A 27,789-nucleotide genomic window follows, 5' to 3' on the forward strand; every position below is an offset into this window, starting at 1 on the left:
CAGGCGGGTAAGTGGTACTGATCCACGTCAGATCAGCCATGATCTTATTGAATGGCGGGGCAGGCTCGAGGGGCTAGATGGCCTACTCCTGCTCCTATTTCTTATGTTCTTATGTTCTTATGTTCCACCTTCTTCCATTGGGAAAAAGATACATAAGTCTGAGAACACAGACCAACCGACTCAAAAACAGCTTCCCTGCTGTCATCAGACTTTTGAATGGACCTATTATATGTTAAGCTGATCTTTCTCTTCACCCTATCTGCAATTGTAACACTATATTCTTCATCCTAACCTTTCCTTTTCCTCTATGTACGCTGAACGGTATGCCTTGTCTGTATAGTGCGCAAGAAACAATACTTTTCATTGTATTCCAATAAATGTGACAATAATAAATCAAATCAAAGTGACGGCAGTGTGTATTGCCTACAAGGTGGACTTACCATACCTCCTTCAACCTTCCAAATCCACGACCTCTACCACCTAGAACAGTGCTTTCCAAATCCTTCCCAGTGTGACCCCGTTTTAAAGCTTCAGACTGTGTGACCTGGGGTGGGGGAAGTGGAGTAGGCGAGTGGGAGTGGTGGGGCGGAGTGGGTAGCTTCCTGAGTGGGTGGGGAGAGGGAGAGGTTCAGGGTAGTAGGAATGATTTAGTTGCAGAGCTTTTAAAAAATGAATTCCTACCTCTTACCTTTTTGTTGCAGCAGTTATCAGGCCTCACAGATCTGTTTGTTGGACCATGTTCACCAATAGAGCCTGGTTGGAAATCAGTCTATGCTCCAAGGCACCCATGACCCACAATTTGGGAAGCACTGACCTGGATGGATAAGGGTAGAAGATACTTGGGAATACCACCTGCAGGTTTCCCCAGAAGCCACTAATAGAATCATACAGTGCAGAAGGACACCATTTGGCCCATCAAGTCGACACTGACCACAATCCCACCCAGGCCCTATCCCATAACCCTAGCTAGTCCCCCTGACACTAAGGGGCAATTTTGCTAGTTACCCTAGCTAGTTCCCCTGAGATTAAGGGGCAATTTAGCATGGCCAATCCATCTAACCCACACATCTTTGCACTGCGGGAGGAAACCGGATCACCTGGAGGAAACCCATGCGGACACGGGGAGAACGTGAAAACTCCACACGGACAGTCACCCAAGCAGGGAATCGAACCCGGGTCCCTGATGCTGTGAGGCAGCAGTGCTAACCACTGTGCCACTGTGCCGCCCCACTCACCATCCTATATTGTTGTTCCTTCACTGTCACTGGGTCAAAATCCTGGGACTCCTTTCCTAACAGTACCGTGGGTGTATCTACACCACATGCTCGACAACAGTTTAAGATAGCTCACCTTAAAGACAGTTCAGGATGGGAAATAAATACATGACTTCCCAACGATGCTCACATCCCATAAATGAATTTTAACAAAGCATTGTTGGGCTCCCAGTGTGTGTCTGCTTGACCTTTGTTACTGATGTGACCTGTGTCTGACTGGATAGATCCCATGGAATGGAAAGGAAGGGCAGTTGTGACCCTGTTAGACATTGACGGAGCATTATCTGTAGTATGGTAATTGACAAAGGGTCATCTGGACTCGAAACGTCAGCTGTTTTCTCTCCTTACAGATGCTGCCAGACCTGCTGAGATTTTCCAGCTTTTCTCTTTTGGTTTCAGATTCCAGCATCCGCAGTAACTTGCTTTTAACCTGTTCTTCAAATGGATTGCACGGTAGCACAGTGGTTAACACTGCTGCCTCACAGCTCCAGGGACCCGGGTTCGATTCCAGCCTTGGGTCACTGTCTGTGTGGAGTTTGCACATTCTCCCCGTGTCTGCGTGGGTTTCCTCCGGGTGCTCCGGTTTCCTCTCACACTCCAAAGCTGTGCAGGTTAAGTGGATTGGCCATGCAAAATTGCCCCTTCGTGGCCAACGATGTGTAAGTTAAGGGGATTAGCAGGTTAAATACGTGGGTCTATGGGGTAGGGCCTGGATGGGAAGTTCTGTTGGAGAGTCAGTGCAGACTCGACAGGCCGAATGACCTCCATCTGCACTGTAGGGATTCTATGGTAAAGTCTGTTTGTGGTGATAAGTAGCTGGCAGCTTCCTTTTTAAAGTCAGAGATCGCACGCTGCCACCATTGTTTATTGATCTTTATCATCACTTTATTTCTGTGGGTACTGGGTTCTGTTACAGCGGAAGACCTACTCGTCTGACTTCCTGTTACAGTCACTTTTTTTGACTGGAAACTATAACCAGTTTCATTGTAACTGATGTTGGTCTCATAAAGCTATAATTCTTTCCATTCACACATTTCCATTCCTTCCTCCACAGGTGTTCTCCATCGTTGTGTTTGCTTCGATAGTGAATGAAGGCTATGTCAACAAAAGCAGCGAATATCTCTACTGTGTTTTCAACAAGAACAACAATGCCTGCAACTATGGCATTACCATTGGCATCATAGCGTTTTTTGGATGCATCCTCTTCCTCACCCTGGACCTCTACTTCCCACAGATCAGCAGCGTAAAGGACAGGAAACACGTTGTACTCGGAGATCTGGGATTTTCAGGTAGACGTGCTTCAGAAAAATTTATTTTTAATGAAACCATAACCAGTTTCTTCTAGATCCAATTACATTCCTTATACACTCAATTATTATACATCTCTTGTAGATAGGGGACAAGAGAAATCTTCCCCCAAAATGGTCTAAATTTTGAATGTTTATGACGGGCAGTCAAACAGTTAAGAATATTGGACTTGTTTATAAAGGCATTATTAAAAATCCTGCGTGGGAAAAAGAGCACCAGACTCAGAATTTTGAGGTTATGAGTTCAAATCTCACCATGCCAAGTTGTGAAACTGAATTTAATAAGACAGGTTATTTTTTGTGTATTTAAGGGGGGCGGGAAGTGGGAAAGTGCCAGACTGTCATGAAAGTCCAAATTGTTCACAAATGTCCTTCAGCAAAGGAAATCTAGCACCCCCTTCCTGGTTTGAACTGCTGTGAACTCCAAGCCTACACTGATTATAGAATCCCTACAGTGCAGAAGGAGGCCATTTGGCCCATCAAGTCTTAACCAGATGCTCCAGCAGAGCATCTTATCCAGGCCCTTTCAAAGAACAAAGAAAATTACAGCACAGGAACAGGCCCTTCAGCCCTCCAAGCATGCACAGATTATGCATGCCCAACTGAACTAAAACCCCCTACCCTTCCGGGGACCATATCCCTCTATTCTCATTCTATTCATGTATTTGTCAAGACGCCCCTTAAAAGTCACAATTGTATCTGCTTCCACTACCTCCCCTGGCAGCGAGTTCCAGGCACCCACCACCCTCTGTGTAAAAAACCTGCCTCGTACATCTCCTTTAAACCTTGCTCCTTGCACCTTAAACCTGTGCCCCCTAGTAATTGACTCTTCCACCCTGGGAAAAAGCTTCTGACGATCCACTCTGTCGATGCCCCTCATAATCTTGTAGACTTCTATCCAGTCGCCCCGCAACCTCCGTTGTTCCATTGAGAACAAACCAAGTTTCTCCAACCTCTCCTCATAGCTAATGCCCTCCATACCAGGCAACATCCTGGTAAACCTTTTCTGTACTCTCTCCAAAGCCTCCACATCCTTCTGGTAGTGTGGCGACCAGAATCGAACACTATATTCCAAGTGCGGCCTAACTAAGTTTCTATAAAGCTGCAACATGACTTGGCAATTTTTAAACTCAGTGCCCTGGCCGATGAAGGCAAGCATGCCGTATCCCTACTTGACTACCTTCTCTACCTGTGTTGCCACTTTCAGTGACCTGTGTACCTGTACAGCCAGATCCCTTTGCCTATCAATACTCTTCAGGGTTCTGCCATTTATTGTATATTTCCAAAATGCATTACCTCACGTTTGTCCAGATTAAACTCCATCTGCCATCTCTCCACCCAAGTCTTCAACCTATCCCCATAAACCCACACCACCCTGCTATTCCCCCTAACCTATATATCTTGGGCACACTAAGGGGCAATTTAATATAGCCAATCAACCTAACCCACACGGAGACACGGGGAGAATGTGTAAACTGCACACAGACAGTGACCCAAAGTTGAAATTGTATCCGGGTCCCTGGCGCTGTGAGGCAGCAATGCTAACCACTGTACCACTGTGCTGTGTTTAGTAACCCACTTTGCTGTTGCACACTTATTCAAATGGGCCCAGCACCTAAGCTCTCTTGGCAGCCAGAGGGATAGGTACCAACATCAGTCACATTCAGTCAATCAATCAAGCCTGCTCCATCCAGAGTTAGAGTCATAGAGGTTTATAGCTTGGAAACAGGCCCTTCAGCCCAACTTGTCCATGCTGCCTTTTTTTTAAACCCCGAAGCCAGTCCCAATTGCCCGCATTTGGCCCATATCCCTCCACACCCATCTGACCCATATAACTGTCTAAATGCTTTTTAAAAAACAAAATTGTACCCGCCTCTACTACTACCTCTGGCAGCTCGTTCCAGACACTCACCACCCTCTTTGTGAAAAAATTGCCCCCTGGACACTTTTGTATCTCTCCCCTCTCACCTTAAACCTATGCCCTCTAGCTTTAGACTCCCCTACCTTTGGGAAAATATATTGTCTATCTAAATGATCTGTGTCCCTCATTATTTTATAGACCTATATAAGATCAACCCTCCTACGCTCCAGAGGAAAAAGTCCCAGTCCATCCAGCATAGAACCATAGAAAATTACAGCTCAGAAACAGGCCTTTTGGCCCTTCTTGTCTGTGCCGAACCATTTTATGCCTAGTCCCACTGACCTGCACTTGGACCATATCCCTCCACACCCCTCTCATCCATGAATCCGTCCAAGTTTTTCTTAAATGTTAAAAGCATTTACCACTTTATCCGGCAGCTCATTCCACACTCCCACCACTCTCTGCATGAAGAAGCCCCCCCTAATATTCCCTTTAAACTTTTCTCCTTTCACCCTTAACCCATGCCCTCTGGTTTTTTTCTCCCCTAGCCTCAGCGGAAAAAGCCTGCTTGCATTCACTCTATCTATACCCATCAAAATCTTATATACCTCTATCAAATCTCCCCTCAATCTTCTACGCTCCAGGGAATAAAGTCCCAACCTATTCAATCTCTCTCTGTAACTCAGCTTCTCAAGTCCCGGCAACATCCTTGTGAACCTTCTCTGCACTCTTTCAATCTTATTTACATCCTTCCTGTAACTAGGTGACCAAAACTGTACACAATACTCCAAATTCGGCCTCACCAATGCCTTATATAACCTTACCATAACACTCCAACTTTTATACTCGATACTCCGATTTATAAAGGCCAATGTACCAAAGGCACTCTTTACGACCCTATCCACTTGTGACGTCACTTTTAGGGAATTCTGTACCTGTAGCCTCTCCTTATAACTCAAACCATCCATCCCGGTAGCATCCTAGTAACTCTTTTCTGCACTCTTTCTAGTTTAATAATATCCTTTCTATACTAGGGTGACCAGAACTGTACACAGTATTCCAAGTGTAGCCTTACCAATGTCTTGTACAACTTCAACAAGACGTCCCAACTCCTGTGTTCAATGTTCTGACCGATGAAACCAAGCACGCTGAATGCCTTCTTCACCACTCTGTCCACCTGCGACTCCACTTTCAAGGAGCTATGAACATGTACTCCTGGATCTCTTTGTTCATGATTCTCTTAGTTCATGATTATTCTGTAATGAAGTTTTGAAAACAGTCAGGTGAAGAATTTTAAAACCTTTCCGGTGATCCATTGAACCACCATTAGCATCAAATGTTTAATAATAAAGAAGAAATTGCTCTGCTTGTCATCTTCCTAAATGGACACCCACACGGGTGTTTTAATTGCCACCTGTTTGGTGTCCCACAGGAACAATGTCCTGATTGAGTGGGACATGTTGGACTGTCATTCTCTTCCTCCCAAAAGGTGAAGAACATTCATTTCTGCTTCATGATCTAGCCAGGGGAGTTATAAAATGCATAATGACAAACAGAAGTGAATCTCAGTAAATCTCATGTCCTCCTCCTTGGGATTAGTTCCTCGACCACTGTTAGCTGCTTGCTAATTAGCAGTTTTAGCCTGCCCAAATCTTTCAAGCCGACTACTCATATAATCTTCATGATTGCTAAAAGCAGTTAGAAAAGCAACTGTTTTTAATATCAGAAATGCCATTTGATTAGTGAAATGCATTGGCCTCAAGTATCTGCAGACATTGTTGAAGGGCTGACGTTTAGGCTTGGATGCTTGGAGCTCCAGTCTTCCATGGGAATTCCTGGCTTGCCATGCCAGGACAGTGCCTCAACTCATAAGGCCAGGGACATATCTGAACCAAAATTCCTATATCTCCAAGCTCACACCTAGCACTGAGAGGATTTCTGATCAGTATACCTCGCGAGATTAGGCCACTAAATGTTGAAAGTTGGGCAATACCTCTTCGTCCAGACTGGGATTATGGCCTGGATCCCAGAAGTGATCTGCTTTTGAAAATATTTTTACATGTGGCCTACTTTACCTGGGGCAGCTTTCCGATGATTCTGGAGAGAACTCCACTTCCTCCCTTGTTTCAGGGGCCACTCATCGACTGGACCTTTTGAGCCATTTTATTGGGTGGAGTGAGATTAAAAGATCCTTCATCTGAGCCCAGAAAATTTGGCAGGTCATGTGCAAATCGCGCTAGGGCCGGAGAATTGCAGAAGAGGGCCATAGCATGGTTAGCGTCAATGAGAACCCTTTTTGGGATTCTCCCAATCCCTGCGGCCCGACATATTCTGGTCCACATCCTGTATACCAGATTAGTATATTTAAATAATCATTTAAATATGCAGGGTCGGGTGCGGGGTGGTGTGGCGGCCTTTAATGACCACATTGTGGGTTGCTGCTCACTGGGGGATGTGGGGTGCTAGTACCAGCGAGTGGGGGGAGGGAGGAGACTGATGCCAGCGAGGTGGGGGGCTTAGCCTGCGAGTGGGATGCAGGGTGTTTGCAGGGTTAACTGGAGCTCCAGTGTCCGAGGGGCCAGTCTTGCCGGCATCTTGAGGTCCCTATGTCAAAAATTGTGGGGGATTTCTGTAAGAATTTCCCCAGGCTCCAAAAGAATTTCTCAGTGTGGTTGAATTGTGAACTGAATCACTCCAAACCACCCAGAGGGAATCTCACCCATTTTCCCCTTGGGGACAATGCTTTGAAATCTTTGAGTAGAATTCCGTCCAAGACTAAAAAAACCCATTTGGATGGAGAGAGGGTGCGTTGGGTGGGAGGAGGCACGGGGGGAATAGGAGAACATACCACAAAGAGCTAATATAATGATCAGAAACATATGATTTCAACCGGCCTATACTCATCGCCAAGAGCATAAAGCATGAGACATTTCTCTTTGAATTTCCGTTGAATAACTTCTTTCTCTTTTTATTCTGACATCAGCTTTGGCCACCTGGGTTTCATTTTAACCTGTTAGTGCTCCCTATATCTTCAATCGATGCCTTTGAGTCACTTTTACCACTCAGTGTATGGGTTCTGCGTGTGCTGGAGATCATCAGCATCTTGAATTTGTTGTCACCGTGTCTTATTACTTGGGTCTAGTTACGTAAGATGCAGGCGGTGTGATATGAATGGAAGTCCTCTTCTGTCGTAAGAGCTTTGGACAGAAAGGATGGTGATAGGGGGAGATTTTCACGGAGCGTTGAGAATACTTTGTATCTTATTATACATTTCAAAAGCAAAGAATACTTTCATGATAACTACGGGACTGGAAAGATGCCAGGGACAGAACACGCAGTACTTTTTTAAAGTCAACTGACTCATCATCCTATCCTTCCTTTTTAAAAATAGACTTCTAACCATTAAGTGAAGAATATTATTTTGCAGCTTTCAAAGTGTAGGTTTTTCTGATTTTTACTATGACAGTGCAACAAAGAAAGTAATAAGTTGTACTTCAATTAAACTAAAGAGTAATGAAATTGTGCTCCTTAATTGTGTTACAGAAATTCTGCTGTATATCTCAGTGAGTTTGAACAATCTCACAGTTTATGATCATGTTCTGGCTTTGTGCCACAGTGAGTCAGTGGGTCGAATAGGAATGAAATACTTTGACGTCAAGCAAGAATCATGATTAAATACCAAATCCTACACAGTTCATTTTTCCAATAACACATATCCATATTTACTGGAGAAATGTTATTAGACATGTTCACAGTCTTCAATTCAGAATACAAGATCTGACCTATAAAAAGATATTTTTAGTGTTTATTGGAGAGCTAGCTACTCCTTACATAAATTAGGCTCACAGACTCACTCCCACACACCGAATTCAAACTTGCACAGGTGAAGATTCAAGTCTCAGGCACATTAATTTCAAGCTGCTATTCTGCTAGGCTCCACTGCAAACTGTTGTCATCCCTTTATATAAAAGCAAAATACCATGGATGCTGGAATCTGAAACAAAAAGCTGGAAAATCTCAGCAGGTCTGACAGCATCTGTGGGGAGAGAATAGAGCCAACGTTTCGAGTCTGAATGACCCCTCGAGCGGGATTTACCGGCCGCGCTCGCCCCCAAAGCCGGAAAATCCCGCCCGAGGTCGACTGACCATTGCGTGATCCGTGCGTGTCCTGCCCGCTATGATTCCCATGGCGGACAGGACGGGCAAATTCCACCCTGAGTCATCCAGACTCAAAACTGTTGGCTCTATTCTCTCTCCACAGATGCTGTCAGACCTGCTGAGATTTTCCAGCATTTTCTGTTTTTGCCGTCCACCCTTGTTTGTTCTGGCATCTTCCATTTGGTGTGGTCATTTCTGCTTTTGCATTGCCTCCAGTTTCCCAAGAGGTTCTATCAGAGTTATAGCAGAGACACACTATAGGATTTCAGGACCAATTGCTGTATTTCTGCAGATTGTTATTCCTGGGATCGATGCTCCCAGCAGCAATATTTTAATTTTTCACCTGGTAGCAATGATAACTCAGCAGTGTAATATTACATTTGCAGTGAAATGTTCTTCATAAACATTCTAATATCCCTCTATCCCATGGAAATTTGGAAATGCTGATGGTATTTCTGTTGTCGAGGGGAAGATACCTGGAGCCACCCTAATCCTCAATTGGACAAATTAGAACTTTTCGTTAGGATAACACAGGGCCTGATTTTACCATTGCGTTGCGTCCGTTTTCGGGCACGAAAACTTGGTAAAGTCGGACGTGAGGCGAATAGCATCCATGCAGATGCTCACTTCACCAAGGCCCGAAAATGGACGCGATTGGGACTGCGCCCAGAACAGGCACGACGTCAATTTAAATACATTTGCATGCATTTAAATTGACTTAATGGGCTTGACACCCAAACTTGCCTGCATTTCCCCCTTTACCATCGCGTTCGCCCATCCAGATTCGGCGCAAAACAGACATGCTCGGCAAAAGTCTGTTTTGGGCGCTCCAGCTTCTGAGGAGGTAAGTTCAGAGCTTCCGGCGGCTTTCTGACTCAGATCAGTGGTGGGAGTGGGGGGAAGGAGGCAGGCCAGATTATTCTCTGGTGGGGGGGGGGAGGGAGGCAGGAGGCCAGATCATTCTCTGGTGGTGGGGGGAGGAGGAGGGAGGGCCAGATCATTCTCTGGTAGGGGGAGAGGAAGAGGGCCAGATGGATCTCTGGTGGTTCGAGGGGTTGGGGGGGGGTGGGGAGGACAGGGGCAGTGTGGGTCCGCTGCCACTCTGCGGGCAATCGGTGGGGGGTGGGGAAGTGGGGCAGGGGGTCGTGATTGGTCTGGGTAGCGGGGAGTGGGTCGATAAGGGGGACAGTTATGTTGTGGGGGCGGGGCGATATCTGGGGGGGCCATCGCTCCCGGGCTACTTTATGTGACCCGGGAGTGATGTGGCATGCGCAGTTGAAGGCTCCAATTGGAGCAGCAGCGTTTTGGGCACGATAAGCCCCGCCTACAGTGCGATTCAGATTCGTGACTTTTTTTTCAGGCTGAGTGTGTATGGGGGCATCCGAAAGCAGGGTTCCCAAGTCGGATCTGAATCACGCCCAGATTCAGCACTTAGAATCAAAATGGTAAAATCGGGCCCACAGTCTGAGCTATACAGATCTGAAGGAGCCAAGTTTGATTCCAGGCTAGGCTATGCTATCATAGTTAAGTGACAGTACATGTATTATTTTTGTGATTTATGCACAATCACTCCCAAATCCCTCACTGCTGCAACTTTCTGCAGTCTTTCTCCATTTAGATAATATTAAGCTCCTTTATTCTTCCTATCCTACCAAAGTGCACAACTTCACTTTTTCCGACATTATATTCCATCTACCAGGTTTTTGCCCACTCTCATAATCTGTCTATATCCCTCTGTAGACTCTTCATGTCATCCTCACTACTTGGTTTCCCAGCTATTTTTGTGTCATCTGCAAACGTGGCAATAGTACATTCACTTCCTTTGTCCAAAGATGTTCGGGTTAGGTGGATTGGCCATGCTAAATTGCCCCTTAGTGTCAGGGAGACTTGCCTAAACTAAATGCATGGGATTATGGGGACAGGGTCTGGGTGGCATTTTGGTCAGTGCAGACTCGATGGGCCGAATGATCTCCTTCTGCACTGTAGTGATTCTGTGATTCTATAATATATTGTAAATAATTGTGGCCTCATCACTGATCCCTGTGGCACTCCGCTTGTTACAGGTTGCCATGCTGAAAATGCCCCTCTTATCCCAACTCTCTATCTTCTATTAGTTAGCCAATCCTCCATCCATGTTAATATACTACCCCCAACACCATGGGCTCTTATTAAGTAGCCTTTTGTGCGGCACCATAATCAAATGCTTTTTGGAAATCCACGTATATTATATCTACTGGTTCCCCTTTATCTATCCTGCTCATTACCACCTCAAAGAATTCTAATAAATTGGTCAGGCATGATTTCCCCTTCTTGAAGGCATGCTGACTCTGCAGGAAGACTATCGTTTGAATATTAAGATTATGCCTGAAGAGTGGCCACTTGAACAAGTTGATGTGTGATCAGAACATGTGGAGCTGTATCTCAGTAAGGCCAACGCACACCAAAGTGGAGAGGAGGGAGATGCTGAACAGCCTCTCTGTCAGACAGTTACTAGCAGGGCCATGTTCTAATTGGTGTGCTGCTCCTTGTATTCCACTCCTGCCCAAATCCAATTCTTCAAGCAATAATTTTGGTACATGAAGCTTTGTCTTTTACCACTCACTAGCACCACCCATTCACAGAGAAAGCATCCCCACTCTCTTGAATTGTATCATTGCCTTCTGGGTTGATTATGCACAACTTTTGAAGGAAAATGTCAAAGTCTTATTTTACACAGAGCAGTAAATGGCATTAGTATTAACAAATTCATGTTAATACAGAAAATTATCATTTAATATGAGTTACGTAAAGAACATGCTTTCCAAAAAGCATTTGATTACGGTACCACACAAAAGGCTACTGAATAAGATAACAGCCATGGTGTTGGGGGTAGTATATTAGCTTGGATGGAGGATCGGCCAACTAAAGAAGGCAGAGAGTTGGGATAAGAGGGGCGTTTTCAGCATGGCAACCTGTAACAAGTGGAGTTCCAAAGGGGCCAAATTGATAGGGCCACAATTATTCATAATATATATTCATGACTTGGACAAAGGAAGTGAATGTACTGTTTGCTAGGTTTGCAGATGACACAAAAATAGCTAGGAAACCAAGTGGTGAGGATGATATAAAGAGTCTACAGAGAGATATAGACAAATAAATAAGAGTGAATGACAAAGGGGTAAGCTATTTGAAAGGTTCCATTCATCAGCAACATAAGTAAATTGGAAGCCATTTATGACTATAATTTGATTATTAAGATAATAGTATAGTTTTGAAATCAAATATGATTTATTAAAATGCAAAGTAGATATTATTTGAACATAATTCACCTTGGATAATATTTTAACGAAGGTTTTATTTTAATCCCTTTTTGGATTTGAGAAGTAAATTGACATCAGATTGCCTTTTGACATTCACTCTAACCCTATGGCTATTGAATCTAATTAAGCTTGGAAAATGATTAATCTTTTATTAGTACAAGACCCACACAACCGATAATGTAACATTCTAAAAATACAGCTGTGAGGTTGAATAGTCTGGGACTTGTCACATTCCAGATTGATGTGTTCTTGGGTTAGACACAGAGGAGATACCATGTACTTGCACTCGGGAGAGAGAAATTCAACTAAGGGCAACTGTTCCACTCTTCTTATTTGTTGTCCCTGTTGTGATCCAGTTAGGGACCATTAACATTTGAAGAGAAAGCTGAACACTTTGGGCGGGATTTTCCAGCCGTGCTCGCCTCAAAACCGGAAATTCCCCCCCCCCCCCCCCGCCCCCCCCCACCCACCCTCCGAGGTCAATGGACCTTTACATGTTCCACTTTCCACCCACTATGATTCCCGTGGTGGGCAGAACAGGAAAATTCCCCCCTTTATTTTAGCCAATAGAATATTCCACAAGATTTGGGGGTTTTCTTTGGTCAAAACAAAAGAGTTAATCTATTTACCCTCTCTTGACTGTGAACACCCTATTCCCTTACTCTAGTTACTTTTAAATACTTCCAAACTAATCTGCATGCTGCTTTCTTTGGCACAAGACTCCATAGAGGACCACTGTAGATTCTTCCACTCGTTTCAAACTAACCTCCCTCGCAAAATTCAAATAGAGATTGAGCTTCATCTGCCCGCCACATGGTGACTGATGGAATTTAATTTTTTTACTCTGCTTACAACACAGGCCTAGCTAACTATCATTTACTTTGACTATCTCTCAGTGAGCTGTAAACCACAAGAGGTCCAAACTACAACTAACTCTCCCAGAAAACACACACTTAATTTGAAACCAGAGAACCTCCCTTAACTCCACCCATCTCCATGATGACATAGCCTGCTTTGGGATGTTCTCAAACTGACCTGTAGCTTAATTATCTCTCATTCATGATTTCTTCTTTGACCTGATGAACTAATAGGTTTTACAGCCTTTCAGAGTTTGCTGCATGCTTTTAAACTAATTTAGCTCTAACTCCCTGAACAAAAACACTTTTCTCTGGAATGCCCATGTTGTACGTTTGACAGGCATCACGTCTCCAGATCTTTAGTCAAGTAAGCCCACCTGCTGTTTCATAGATCGATCTCTTCTATTCTAGACTATTTTTTAAAAATGGATCACCTTTTCAACTGCCATTTCTTGAGATATTCTGGCAAACTCTGAAGCCCAGCATTTTAATAACCTGACCTTTATAATCTTCCCAGAACTAAAATCACCTGTGGAATATTAACATGAACAACATTTCAGACATTGTATTTGCTAGGGTGCGACATTGGCACAGTGTGAAATAGGTGCCAGCTAAACCATAGAATCCCTATAGTGCAGAAGGAGGCCATTCGGCCCATCGAATCTGCACTGACCACAATCCCACCCATGCCCTATTACCATAACCTCACATATTTACCCTGCCAATCCCCCTGACACTAGGGTCAATTTAGCATGGCCAATCAACCTAACCCACACATCTTTGGGCTGTGGGAGGGAACCCACGCAGACACAGGGAGAAGGTGCAAACTCCAGACAGACAGTGACCTGAGGCCGGATTTGAACCTTGGGTCCCTGACGTTGTGAGGGACGGTAGCACAGTGGTTAGCACTGCTGCTTCACAGCTCCAGGGACCTGGGTTCGATTCCCGGCTCGGGTCACTGTCTGTGTGGAGTTTGCACATTATCCCCGTGTCTGCGTGGGTTTCCTCCGGGTGCTCCGGTTTCCTCCCACAGTCCAAAGATGTGCGGGTTAGGTTGATTGGCCATGCTAAAATTGCCCCTTAGTGTCCTGAGATGTGTAGGTTAGAGGGATTAGCGGGTAAAAATATGTAGGGATATGGGGGTAGGGCCTGGGTGGGATTGTGGTCGGTGCAGACTCGATGGGCCGAATGGCCTCTTCCTGCACTGTAGGGTTTCTATGATTCTATATGAAACCCTTTCAAATTCAAAAATTCTGTGAGGCAGCAGTGCTAACCACTGTGCCACCGTGCCGCCCCATTATCCTTATTCTCTCCTAAAGTAGAGAATATGGATAAATTAGTGGAGTTAATTGAAAAGCTAAGGTAGGAAGAGGCTCATATGGAACATAAATACCAACATAGACCTGTGGACTTGTTTGTTGCAAAAAAAAACATTTATAAAAATACTCTCTGCATTATTTTAATATTTAATTCATATCATTACTTGTTCAAAACATTTTTTTATTCATTCATGAGATGTGGGAGTTGCTGGTTAGGCAAGAATTTATTGCCCATCCCTAATTGCCCTCGAGAAGGTGGTGGTGAGCTGCCTTCTTGAACTGCTGGAGTCCATATGGTGTAGGTACACCCACAGTGCTGTTAGGGAGCAAGTTCCAGGATGTTGATCCACTGACAGTGAAGGAACGATGGTATATTTCCAAGTCGGGATGATGAGTGACTTGGAGGGAACTTCCAGGTGGTGGTGTTCCCATGTGTCTGCTCCCCTTGTGGTAGGGTGTGACATTGGTACGGTAGTACCATGTCCTAGTTGGTAGAGATCGCAGGATTGGAAGGTGCCGTCTAAGGAGGGTGAATTGATGCAGTGCACTGAGATACTGACCTGTCTGACCCCTGAATGACTGAGATGCTAACAATGTCAACAATTTACATTTATATAGCACCTTTAACATAATGATATTTCGCAAGGTGCTTCACGGGACTATTATAAAACAAAGTACAGCAAGTGCGTGAGTCAAATGATCAAAAGAGTGGTTAAACATGGTTTTAAGAAGTGTCTTAAAGGAGAAAGGCAGATATAGAGGCAGGGAAGAAACTCCAGAGTGTCCTTGTAGGTGATACATACATCTTTAGTACACATGGCTGCCACTGTTCTTTGTGGTGAAGGGAATGAATATTTGTGGATGTGGTGCCAATCAAACGGGCTGCTTTGTCCTGGGTGGTGTCGAGCTTCCTGAGTGTTGTTGGAGCTGCACCCGTCCAGGCAAGTGGAGAGTTTTTCAATACACTCTTGACCGTGCCTTGTAGATGGTGGACAGGCTTTGGGGAGTTAGAGATGTGTAACACCCCTACAGGATTACTGACCTCTGACCTGCTCTTGTAGCCACCATATTTCTATGATGAGTCCAAGTCAGTTTCTGATCAATGGTAACCCCCAGGATGTTGATATTCTACATTTGTATCTAACTGCATTTTAGATTTTAATGTAAAAATGCGACGATAGACCTTGAAACAAGTTAATGGCGGTGATATGCTATAATCACTGCATCATCATGTAGACATAATTTAGAGCTAATTACAGGAAATTTCTATAATTTATATTTGATAACTAATAGGAACTGAATTATTTTCCTGGTGTACAGTGTTGTGGACACTGATAGGAGTGGTAGTTCTTCACCAAGTCGGGGTTGAATGTGAAGGGGAGGTGCAGTATCAGCGATCAGCATGGGTTGCCTGTTATGAGGACCTCCCTCCTGACCCTCTACCACCATAGGTTCAACCACCACCCCCTTCCTCCTACAGGCTCCCCCCCCCACCCAGCCCCATCCCGCCCTATTCATCACTCATACAGGTTCGCCACCCCCATTCCCCCACCACCTCCCCACACACACTTCCAGCACCCGCCCCGCTCTTATAGATTTCCCAGCAATTGTACCAGCCCTGCCAAAGTGGCCCTTATTTCATTGCCCTGGGAGTTAGTCACCCTGGTGGGAGGAGGGATGAGAACAGCAGGAGAGGGAGGGCCCAAACATGGTTGGCAGGAGCACTATAGCAGCTGGAGAAACACTGCTACTCTTCCTGGCTCCTCGTGAAAGAACTTTTATTTTGAAATGGACCTCATAGTGGGAGCAGTGCCTGCAGAAATTGGGCTCAGACTGTTCAGTTTATATCCCAGAGTCTTATCAATTCACACTTCCTTATAAGTGAACTACTTTAATGCACTTCCTTAATTTAGAATCAGGCACAGTATGATGGTAAGTCCCTGATCAGGTCATTGTGCCCAACAATTTTGGTTTAACTAGAAATCTAAAAGGAGCAGTGCAATGAACATGATTCTTTTCTGAGATGTAAAGGCGAAGGAGAGTGGAGTGAGAGGACTCAGGAAGAGAACCCATGGCTCTCAGGAAGAATGTAAGACCAGGAGTAAGCCATTTTGCCCCTCGAACCCGCTGCGTCCGTCAATAAGCTCATATCTGATCTGATGCTGGCCTCACTTACCTGGCAGGGGAGAGTCAACGATCAGGCAGGGGACGAGGCTAGCCCATTGGCACTGGGGGTGTGCTGATGCCCGCAATGCCACTAAAGGACCAGGGTAGCCAATGAGGTTAAACTGAGGCTTTACCGAATGCAATTTTTCAAAGCCATTTTGGCCTTTTGGCTAAAATGAAGCTCAGATCAAGCCCGGGAGTTGGCGGTGCAATGTCTTGTCAGCTTGGATCTTGTTTGTCCCTCATGTGGAGACCATGATTGGACTTAATTTGAATTGGCTTTTATGATTAGAATTAAAATACCAAAAGATACTATTAAAAACAAACTCCAGTTTACTGCGTGCCCTCCAAAACAGTCCTTTGGTAGATCAAATATTTGTTTAAGGTGCTCCCTGTCCACCATGAACATTTTTATCAATAAAATCAATATTTTTATCAATAAAGCCGACAGAAAAAACACTCTTTCACCAAAATGTGCAGACTTCTTTTACAGAGTTGCATCAGCCTCTCTGTTTTTCCCCCTTTCACCACGCAGATTCATGATATCACTTCCACTGGGAGCAGCTTCATCTTTTATGCTGACTCTGAGGAATCAAATTGTGGAATAACAGGTTGCACAGGGTGAGGAAGAGATTCCCTCCCTGTTGCGTCACACAGCCTAGCTCTGCAGACTACTCCTAACAGGGCAGCACAGGGGGTGGCACAGTGGTCAGCACTGCTGCCTCACAGCTCCAGGGACCCGGGTTCGATTCCCGGCTTGGGTCACTGTCTGTATGGAGTCTGCACGCTCTCCCCGTGTCTGCGTGGGTTTCCTCCGGGTGCTCTGGTTTCCTCCCACAGTCTGAAAGACGTGCTGGTTAGGTGAATTGGCCATGCTAAATTCTCCCTCAGTGTACCCGAACAGGCATCGGGGTGTGGCAACTAGGGGATTTTCACAGTAACTTCATTGCAGTGTTAATGTAAGCCTACTTGTGACTAATAAACGTACCTAGCAGCAAGTATGATGAGGCTGTCAGGATCTCACCAAAGGAATTTTTGTTATTTAATAGCAAAAATAACCTATGCTGTTTTTAGACCCTTTCCTTTTCTTAAAAAAAAATCTTCAAACTTAATTATTCTTTTTATTCAAAAATAATTAAAAACTGGTAGATGTAGGGAGCTTGCACTAGACACCAATTGTCACAAGCTCTGTATTAGATTAAAATAGATTATACAAACTATTGGATTTGATCATAAGGGAGGAAGTAACTTTGAGACATGGCTCAGTGGAACTAGACTGCTGACATGCACTGAGAGAGAAATCTAGACTGATTAAACTTCTTCATGGAAGTATAAGAAAATAATGTTTTGCAGTGCTAACCACTGTGCCACCCTGTTAGGAATAGCCTGCAGAGCTAGGCTGTGTGACACAATAAACAGGGAATCTCTTCCTCGCCCTGTGTAGCCTGTTACTCCACAAATGCAAAAATCATTGCCTCCTGGTTTAAGTATCACCACAGTATGCCAATACAAAACAGGGAGAGTGGAACTCCTGTAAAATGAGGATAGGAAAAGGAAGATTTTGATTTGATTTGATTTATTATTGTCATACGTATTAGTATACAGTGAAAAGTATTGTTTCTTGTGCGCTATACAGACAAAGCATACCGTTCATAGAGAAGGAAAGGAGAGGGTGCAGAATGTAGTGTTACAGTCATGCCTAGGGTGCAGAGAAAGATCAACTTAGTGCGAGGTAGGTCCATTCAAAAGTCTGATGGCAGCAGGGAAGAAGCTGTTCTTGAGTCGGTAGGTACGTGACCTCAGACTTTTATATCTTTTTCCCTACGGGAGAAGGTGGAAGAGAGAATGTCCGGGGTGCGTGGGGCACTTGATTATATTGGCTGCTTTTCCGAGGCAGCAGGAAGTGTAGACAGAGTCAATGGATGGGAGGCTGGTTTGCGTGATGGATTGGGCTTCATTCACGACCCTTTGTAGTTTCTTGCGGTCTTGGACAGAGCAGGAGCCTTACCAAGTTGCGATACAACCAGAAAGAATACTTTTGATGGTGCATTTGTGAAAGTTGGTGAGAGTCATAGCGGGCATGCCAAATTTCCTTGGTCTTCTGAGAAAATAGAGGTGTTGGTGGGCTTTCTTTATTATAGCGTTGGCATGGGGGGACCAGGACAGGTTGTTGATGGAAAGGAAAGAGTGCATACCTTTGGAATGGAAATCAGCAGGAACCAGGGAGATTCCGGAGGGAAGGTGGAGAACACTGGGAGATCTGTCATAGACATCAGAGTAAACAGAATGAAGAATGGGTTGCAAGCAGTCAGAAGGTTGCCACCCTACTCCAGAGATTGAATCACATCGGAGGCAGGACTGAATGGGGTGGTCTGGAAAATTGGCTTTGGACAGTGGCAGGCAGGTTTGTTGGCATATTCCCAGCGATGTTGGGAGAGGCAGGGTAAAGACTGCAAGTAACAGGTAGTGTATTAAATCCATTAAAGGGCATATTAAGGTCAGTATTCTGAGGCCTACTAGATTAGGGTGTCTCTCCCCTCCCCCTCCACCCCTCGGCAGCTGAAGCCTGGCCAGTGTATGTAGGCAGTTTCCGAATGGCAAATCTGGACAGGTGGGGTACATGGCGGGGGGGGGGGGGGGGGGGGGGGGTGCGGGGAATGCCTCATCACCGAATTAAATCCTCCCAGAGTCGTCGATAGGTTGTGATTGTCACAGAAGTAACCACTGGCAGCCCTCAGCAATGACAGTCCTGCCACTTTCTGTTTTAAGGTCCTTCATAAAGTACTCGGAAGGTACAGCTGCCATCTTGAGACACAGCCTGTCTCTCCAGCCTCCTTCAACAGATCCAACATTTGGAACTTTGGGGCTGGTGATATTTCAGTGCTGGAGGGCCACCTATTGGCCTTCCTGCCTCCGGAGCTCACTATTAATCCTACACGCAGGTCAGCAATGCTATTTTTATCACCAATCGGCTAATCCCAGCCCCAATGGGACCTAAAAATCAAGCCCATGTTCTCTCCTTTCCACCTTCCAGACTAAGGGCTCCACTGCATCAGTGGAGGATCTGGGAGCCCTCTCTCTGGGTCCTAGTGCACCAACACTAGCCATCGTTCTTCCTTTCAGACTGTTCCAGCAGCTGCTGTAACTGCCCTTTAAAAGAAGGAGGCAGTCGTTCAGAATCACAGAACCCTAGAGTGCAGGAGGAGGCCATTCGGCCCATCGAGTCTGCACCAACAACAATCCCAATCAGGCCCTATTCCTGTAACCCCAAACATTTACCCTGCTAATTCCCCTGACACTAAGGGGAAATTTAGCACGGCCAATCAACCTAACCTGCACATCTGTGGGAGGAAACCGAAGCATCCGGAGGAAACCCACGCAGACACGGGGAGAACGTGCAAACTCCACACAGACAGTGACCCAAGCTGGAAATCGAACCTGGGTCTCTGACGCTGTGAGATAGCAGTGCTAACCACTGTGCCACCATGCCACCCAAAGAAGTCTGGCTGCACATTATGCCAACCATGCACACACCTGCCCCTTCCTGCCCAGCCTGCAGCCAGTCAGCAGCAGATGGGCTGCACACTGCAGACTTGTTGATGCTTCAGTGGGAGTGAGTGTGGGAAAACACGCATTGTGATCCCCACACCCACTAACCGGCCTAATCAGTTCCTTCACCCGTGATATTAGTTCCCACGTGAATCAGCCACCAGAGTTTTAGAAGAGCAACTGAACCAATCACCCTCTAGCTTTTAATGTATTCCATGTCAGTTTTGGAGCCAGGACTGGCAACATTAGAATAACTCATAAATCAAAGAAAAACTGCAGAGGGTGAAACAAAAGCAAGAAATGTCAGCAAATTGGACAGAATCTGCGGTTTGAGGTGAGTCAAAAGTAATGGGCTGGAATTCTCCGGTTGTTCATGTTGGCGGGATTCTCCAGTCCTGCCGGCAACGCATCCCCCCTCCCCCCACCCACAGGTTTCCCGCCGACGTGGGGTGATGTCAATGGGAATTCCCATTGTCAGCGGCAGGACCAGAGACTCCCGCCAGCAAACACCGCGCGACCTCCTGACAGCAGGAAACACGCGGCTGGGAGGCCGGAGAATTTCACCCATGGTGCCTCATGAGCATAGTAGATGTTTTAATGGTTTCCTGAACAGAAGAACAATGATAACCTCATCGATGGCACGGTGGTTAGCACTGCTGCCTCACAGCGCCAGAGACCCGGGTTCAATTCCTGGCCTCGGGTCACTGTCTGTCTGGAGTTTGCATGTTCTCCCCGTGTCTGCGTGGGTTTCCTCCGGGTGCTCCAGTTTCCTCCCACACTCCAAAGATGTGCAGGTTAGATTGATTGGCCATGCTAAATTGCCCCTTAGTGTCAGGGGGACTAGCATGGTAAATATGTGGGATTATGGGGATAGGGCCTTGGTGGGATTGCGGTCGGTGTAGACCCGATGGGCTGAATGGCCTCTTTCTGCACTGTAGGGATTCTATGATATAATACAACTGCTACGAACGTAAATCTTCAGCATCTTTAAATGGAGGGGTTAAAAATCACAGCATCTCACCAGGAACACCCAGTTTTTTTGGATGGAGAAGGATTCAGCCATTATACGTGTTTATCAATAAGCCAGTCACAAGAGGTCATCAACCTGAAATGTTGGCCTGGATTTTCCAGCCCCGTCAGGGCAGGACACCACGGGAGATTCAGCAACCCAGCCAAACACTCATTGACTTTCAGCGGAGCCGGATGATCCCTATGGCAGATAGAGTCAGAAAATTCCACCGGTAACTCTGTTTCTCTCTCAGTTTCTGCCTGACCTGCTGAGTATTTCCCGTGTTTTCTATTTTTATTTTAGATTTCCACTCTCTGCCATATTTTGTTGTTGTACCAGAAATTTCCTCCAATTAAATACTGGGAGGACTGAAGGCATTGTTTTCGCTCCCCGCTTCAAACCCTGTTCCCTCGCTACTCACTTTGTCCCTCTCTTTGGTACCAGTCCTGGATCAAGTCAGTCTATTTATAAGCTTGGTGTCACATTTGACTTCCAAGGTGAGTTTTTGATCTCCTATTCATGGCATCGCTAAGACCTCTTATTTTCACCTCTGTAGCAACACCCGACTTCACCACAATCTCAACTTATATCCGAAAACCCTCATTCATGCCTGTGTTACCTCTAGACTTCACTATTCAGCACACACTAACGCCTCTACTTTCTCAGAAAACTAAGAAAATTTGGCATGTCAGCTGCGACTCTCACCAGCTTTTACAGATGCACCATAGAAAGCAAGCTTTCCGGATGTATCACAGCTTGGTATGGCTCCTGCTCTGCCCAAGACCGCAAGAAACTACAAAAGGACGTGATTGTAGCCCAGTCCGTCACGCAAACCAGCCTCCCATCCATTGACTCTGTCTACACTTCCCGCTGCCTCGGAAAAGCAGCCAGCATAATTAAGGACCCCATGTACCCTGGACATTCTCTCTTCCACCTTCTTCCATCAGGGAAAAGATACAAAAGTCTGAGATCACGAACCAACTGACTCAAGAACAGCTTCTTCCCTGCTGCCATCAGACTTTTGAATGGGCCTATCTTGCATAAAGTTGATCTTTCTCTGCACCCTAGCTTTGACTATAACACTACATTCTGCACTCTCTCCTTTCTTTCTCTATGAACAGTATGCTTTGTCTGTATAGCGCGCAAGAAACAATACTTTCACTGTACACTAATACATGAGACAATAATAAATCAAATCAAATCAAATCACTTCTAGCTGCTCTCCCACATTCTACCTTCCAAACACTCGAGGCCACTCAAATCTCTGATGCCAGTGTCTTAACTTGCACCAAGTACTGTTCCCCTACCACCCCCTGTGCTCACTGATCTACATTGGCTCCAAGTCGAGCCTTAAGTTTTCATTCTTATTTTCAAATCTACCCATGGCCTATCTCTGGAATCTCTTCCAACCTCACAATTCCCAGGGACATCAGCACTTCTTTAATTTTGACCTCTTGAGCATCCCTGATGTTATTTTTCCACTTTTGGTGATCATTTGCCTGGATCTCAAACTCTGAAATACTCTCCCTATATCTCTCCCTCTCACTTTCCTCCTTTTAAAAATGCCCCTTAAAAACATACCTCTTTGAGCAAGTTTTTAGTCATCTGACCTCATCTCCTTATGTGGCTCAGTGTGAAATGATATTTTGGAATTCCCCTGTGAAATGCCAAGGGGCGGCTGGGGAAGTGGAATCCACCCTGTGCCCAATGCTGACTTCCCCCACCCCATGATATTCACCCTCCCCCTCCCCCCACGCCCTGCATGCATCCCCTATCCTGCTCTCTCCCCTCCCAGGCCCCAGTCACACTGTTGTTTTTTAATCCCTGACAAGCAGGAGACTCCGAGACAAGTGTGGCAGGTTGGTGCAGGCATGCTGATTTACCCAACTGCACAAATAGGACCCGCTTGAGGTCCAGGCTGGGTCAAAGGTTCATTTTCTCCCTAGTATTGCCTCCTTATCAAGTGGACAGATAGGCACATTCCACATTCCCATGACCCTTTATGGGGGGCAGGGGGGGGTGGTGTGCGTGGGGGACTGGGTGGTCGTGCAGGGTGAGTGGGGGTTGTGCAGGGCGAATGTGGGGTGGGGGATGTGCGGGGCAGTGCTGGTGTGTGGGGGAAGTGTGGAGGTGTGTGGGGGAAGTGGGGCAATGTGTGGGTGGAATGGGGGAGTGGGGGGCATGCGGGGGGGAATGAGGGGAAGGGGGCATGCAGGGAGAATGGGGGGGCATGCGGGGGGCGTGCAGAGAGAGGGGGGAAGGGGGTGGTCATGCGGGAAGTGTGGGCGGATGCACGGGGGTGGGTGGGGGGGGTGCGAGGGGAGTGGGGGGGCGCGGGGGGAGTGGCAGGGTGCACAGGGGGAGTGCGGGATGCACGGGGGGAGTGGGGCGCAGGGGGAATGGGGGCCATGCGGATGGAGTGCGGGGATAGTTGGTGCTAATAGTGGCTCCAATTGAATTTAGATTTTGGAGGTTGTGTTACTTGTATAAGTGAGCGCTGTGTGCCTACCACCCACGGTAAACACTCAGAAGCCAAAGTGTGTTTGCCATGTGATCGAAACCTGCCATTGAGCTTTCTCCCCTTTCCAGGGAGCTGCTCGGGCTGTGGGAGTCTCACCACGTGTGACCTCAGGGAATCTCATACATTTGCATTGAGGCCAGATGGTTATCTGAAGGTGTCTGAGCCAGAGTAAAGTCAGCAGAGTTAGACCGTGCTGGGTGCCCAGCTGCCACTGATATTTCCTGACTGCGATAAGCCTTCCATTCAACATGTAGGCTTGGATCAGCTGCTGGGGAATCCGACAGATCAGCTCCCAGGCACGCCTGTAACTGAGGTCGTCGGCAAAGTTCTCCTCAGTAAGGGGAGCTTTAAACAGTGGGCTTCTACAGGGCTGAATAACAAATGAAATGAGAATATCCCCTCACAGGTAGCAGACCATTATAGTACTTGGATAGAGGATTACATCATGAAAATATTTCCCCATAATCTCCATGGCGACGTGCCTGTTATCCCAGTCACACATAGAGCTCTGCTCCTTGAATACTATATGATGTCAATATTGTGGTTAAGCTTTTTGAAATGCTGGGGATTGCTGAATCTATTTGCAGTATTTGCTCCCTTTGAGTTGACAGAGCAGGAAATTATGTTTGTGAGACATGGAGGGAACTATCAAACAAAATCTTGCTTCAAATCTTTTGTGGCAGCTTTTTTTTTACGTATTCAGTCTCAAGGTGTGGGTGTGAGTGGTGTGGTAAACCACTGTTAGCTTATTACCTGTATATGTGGCATGCCCGGACACATCCCTGCCGGCCCTACACAAGACTCCTCCCCCCCCCCCCCTCCTGGTCCAGGTATAAAGGCGACTGCTCCCCACCCCCCCTGCCTCAGTCTGGACCAGTTCATTGGCATGGGTGTGCTCCAAGTTTTTTGCTAATAAAAGCCTATTTGGCTCGATTGATGGTGCATCAAGTGGCATGGCTGTCATTGATTTGATTTGATTTATTATTGACACATGTATTAGTACTCAGTCAAAGGTATTGTTTCTTGCGCACTGTACAGGCAAAGCATACCGTTCATAGAGAAGGAAAGCAGAGCATGCAGAAGGTAGTGTTACAGTCATAGCTAGGGTATGGAGAAAGATCAACTTGGTGCGAGGCAGGTCCATTCAAATGTCTGATGGCAGCAGGGAAGAAGCTGTTCTTGAGTCGGTTGGTACATGATCTCAGACTTAAGTATCTTTTTCCCAACGGAAGAAGGTGGAAGAAAATATGTCCGGGGTGTGTGGGGTCCTTGATTATGCTTTCTGGTTCTGAGGCAGCAGGAAGTGTAGACAGTGTCAGTGGATGGGAGACTGGTTTGCGTGATGGACTGGGCTTGATTTACGACCCTTTGTAGTTTCTTGCCGTCTTGGACAGAGCAGGAGCCATACCAAACTGTGAAAGAATGCCTTCTATGGTGCATCTGCAAAAGTTGGTGAGAGTCGTAGATGACATGCCAAATTTCTTTAGTCTTCTGAGAAAGTAGAGGCATTGATGGATTTTCTTAACTGTAGTGTCGGCATAGGGGGACCAGGACAGGTCATTGGTGATCTGGACACCTAAAAACTTGAAGCTCTCAACCAATACCACTTCATCCTCATTGATATAGACAGAGGCATGTCCTCCACTATGCTCCCTGAAGTCGATGACTATCTCTCTCCTTCATTTTGCTGACATTGAGGGAGAGATTATTGTCTCCGCACCCGTTCACCAGATTCTCTCTCTCTTTCCTGTACTCCGTCACGTCATTGTCTGAGATCCGACCCACTATGGTGGTGTCATCAGCAAACTTGAAAATCAAGTTGGAAGGGAATTTGGCCACACAGGAGTATAGTGAGGGGCTGAAGACACAGTCTTGTGGTGTTGAGGATGATCCTGGAGGAGGTATTGTTGCCTATCCTTATTGATTGCCAATATGGGTTAGGTAGTCTAGGATCCAGTCGCAGAGGGAGGAGCCAAGCCCCAGGCCACAGAGTTTGGAGATGAGTTTCGTGGGAATAATGGTGTTGAAGGCTGAGCTGTAGTGAATAAATAGGAGTCTGACATAGGTGTCCTTGTTATCTAGGTGTTCCAGGGTTGAGTGTAGGGCCAGGGAGATGGCGTCTGCTGTGGACCTATTGCAGTGATAGGCGAAATGTAGTGGATCCAGGCAATCTGGGAGGCTGGAATTGATTTGTCCCATGACTAACCTTTCGAAGCACTTCATATTGATGGGTGTCAGAGCCACCGGCCGATAGTCATTAAGGCACACTGCCTGGCTTTTCTTTGGTACCGGGATGATGGTCATCTTCTTGAAGCAGATAGGGACCTAAGATTGGTGTAAAGAAAGGTTAAAGATGTCTGTGATTACCTCCGCCAGCTGGTCCGCGCAGGATCTGTGCGCTCGTCCGGGTACCCCATCCGGGCCAGTAAATTTCCGTGGGTTGACCTCGAGAAGGCTGCTCTGACATCAGCAATGGTGACCTCAGATACAGGTTCATCTGAGGCTTCCGGGGTGGAGGGCTTGCTCTCGATGACCTCTTGCTCAAAACGGGCAGAGAATGAATGAATTGAGCTCATCGGGGAGCGGTGCATTGGTGCCAGCGATTTTACATGTCTTCATCTTGTAGCCTGCTATGTCTTGCAGATCTTGCCATAGTCGGCGGGGGTCAGTGTGGCCAGCCTGGGACTCTAGCTTGGTCCGGTACTGTCTTTTGGCATCTTTGATAGACCTCCTCAGATCATATCTGGCTTATATTGACTATTTCGTGCCTATCCCAGATTTCCCTTACAGGATGGGCAGCATGGTGGCACAGTGGTTGGCACTGCTGCCTCACAGCACCAGGGACCCGTGTTCAATTTTGGCCTTGTTGACTGTGTGGAATTTGCACGTTCTCCCCATGTCTGCGTGGGTTTCCTCCAGGTGCTCCGGTTTCCTCCCACACTGCAAAGATGTGCAAGTTAGGTGGATTGGCCATGCTAAATTACGCCTTGGTGTCAGGGGGACTAGCAGGCTAAATCAATGGGATTACGGGGATAGGTTATTGTCAGTGCTGGCTCGATGGACCAAATGGCTTCCTTCTGCACTGTGGGAATTCTATAGCTTCTATTGTGGTGAGCCTTCAGAGAATACTAGAATTGATTTGATTCAAATAAATGGCTTGTCATGTCACTTTTTTTATTCATTTGTGGGACATGGGCATCGCTGGCTGGCCAGCATTTATTGCCCATCCCTAGTTACCCAAGAGCATTTGAAAGTCAACCACATTGCTGTGGCTCTGGAGTCACAGGTAGGCCAGACCAGGTAAGGATGGCAGATTTCCTTCCCTAAAGGACATTAGTGAACCAGATGGGTTTTTCCAACAACCGTTTGGGATAAAGCAGCCTGCTTGATTGGCACCCAATCCAACACCTAAACATTCACTCCCTCCACCATCATTGCACAGTGGCACTAGTGTGTACCATCTGCAAGATGCACTGCAGCAACTTGCCAAGTCTCCTTTGACAGCACCTCCCAAATCCATGACCACTTCCATCTAGAATGACGAGGGCAGCAGATGCATGTGAACACCACCACCTGCAAGTTCCCCTCAAAGTCGCCCGCCCTAACGACCTGGAACAATGATCGCCATTCCTTTATTATCACTGGGTTAAAATCCTGAAACTCCCTAATAACTCTATGGGCAGCTACATGACATGGACTGCAGAAGGAGACTCACCACGAGCTTCTCAAGGGCAATAAATGCTGGCCTTTTCAATGACGTTCACATTTCATGAACGGATGAAAAAAGAGGTGAATGAGTTACTGTCGTAATTTACACTGAGAAACTGGATCTGTGTTTCCTGTAGAGTTGCAGTCGACAAGCAAAGAAATCTTCCCTCATTTGTTCTGAACAAGTCCTGTTATTTCAGTAAAAACCACCACATATGATGGAATACAGAAATATAATGGCTTCTCACTAATAACAATTCAATCAAACATGAGTTCAAATCCTACCACTGAACTTTGAGAATTAAAATTGGTTTTATTTTTTAATCTGAAACAGAAAAGCTCAGACCAGCAAAGTGACCATGAAACAATCAGATTGTTGTCAAAACCCAACTGGTTCAATATTGTCCTTTAGGGGAGGAAACCTGCCATTATACTTGAACTAAAGTATATATGGCTCCAATTCTACACCAACACAGTTGACTCTTAACTGCCCTCGGAGTTTTGATTTATTATTGTCACCTGATGCCATAACACTTCACCGGGTCTGGACTCAATATTGAGGACTCACAGGGCCATTCCCTCCTGACTGGATATATGCTGCCATCTCTGATGGGTCTGTCCTGCCGGTGGAACAAGGACATAGCCGGGGATGATGATGATGGTGTCTGGGACATTGTATGGTATGATTTGGTTAGTATAGTTAGGTCAGATTGAACTGATCTGTGGGACAGTTCTCCCAATTTTGGCACAAGCCCCCAGTG

General features: G+C 46.2%; 1 protein-coding gene across 1 annotated transcript in view; it reads left to right on the plus strand.

Annotated features, from left to right (window-relative positions):
* The window catches only part of syngr3a (synaptogyrin 3a), a 93,676-nt gene that overhangs the window by 51,142 nt on the left and 14,745 nt on the right, over positions 1 to 27,789 (plus strand). The window contains exon 2 of the mRNA XM_078240081.1: positions 2,329 to 2,563. Within this exon, the coding sequence (XP_078096207.1) occupies positions 2,329 to 2,563 (235 nt within the window). The remainder of the gene's footprint in view (positions 1 to 2,328; positions 2,564 to 27,789) is intronic.

Source organism: Mustelus asterias, chromosome 23 (genome assembly GCF_964213995.1).
Source record: "Mustelus asterias chromosome 23, sMusAst1.hap1.1, whole genome shotgun sequence".
In the NCBI taxonomy this organism is placed as follows: Eukaryota; Metazoa; Chordata; class Chondrichthyes; order Carcharhiniformes; family Triakidae; genus Mustelus; species Mustelus asterias.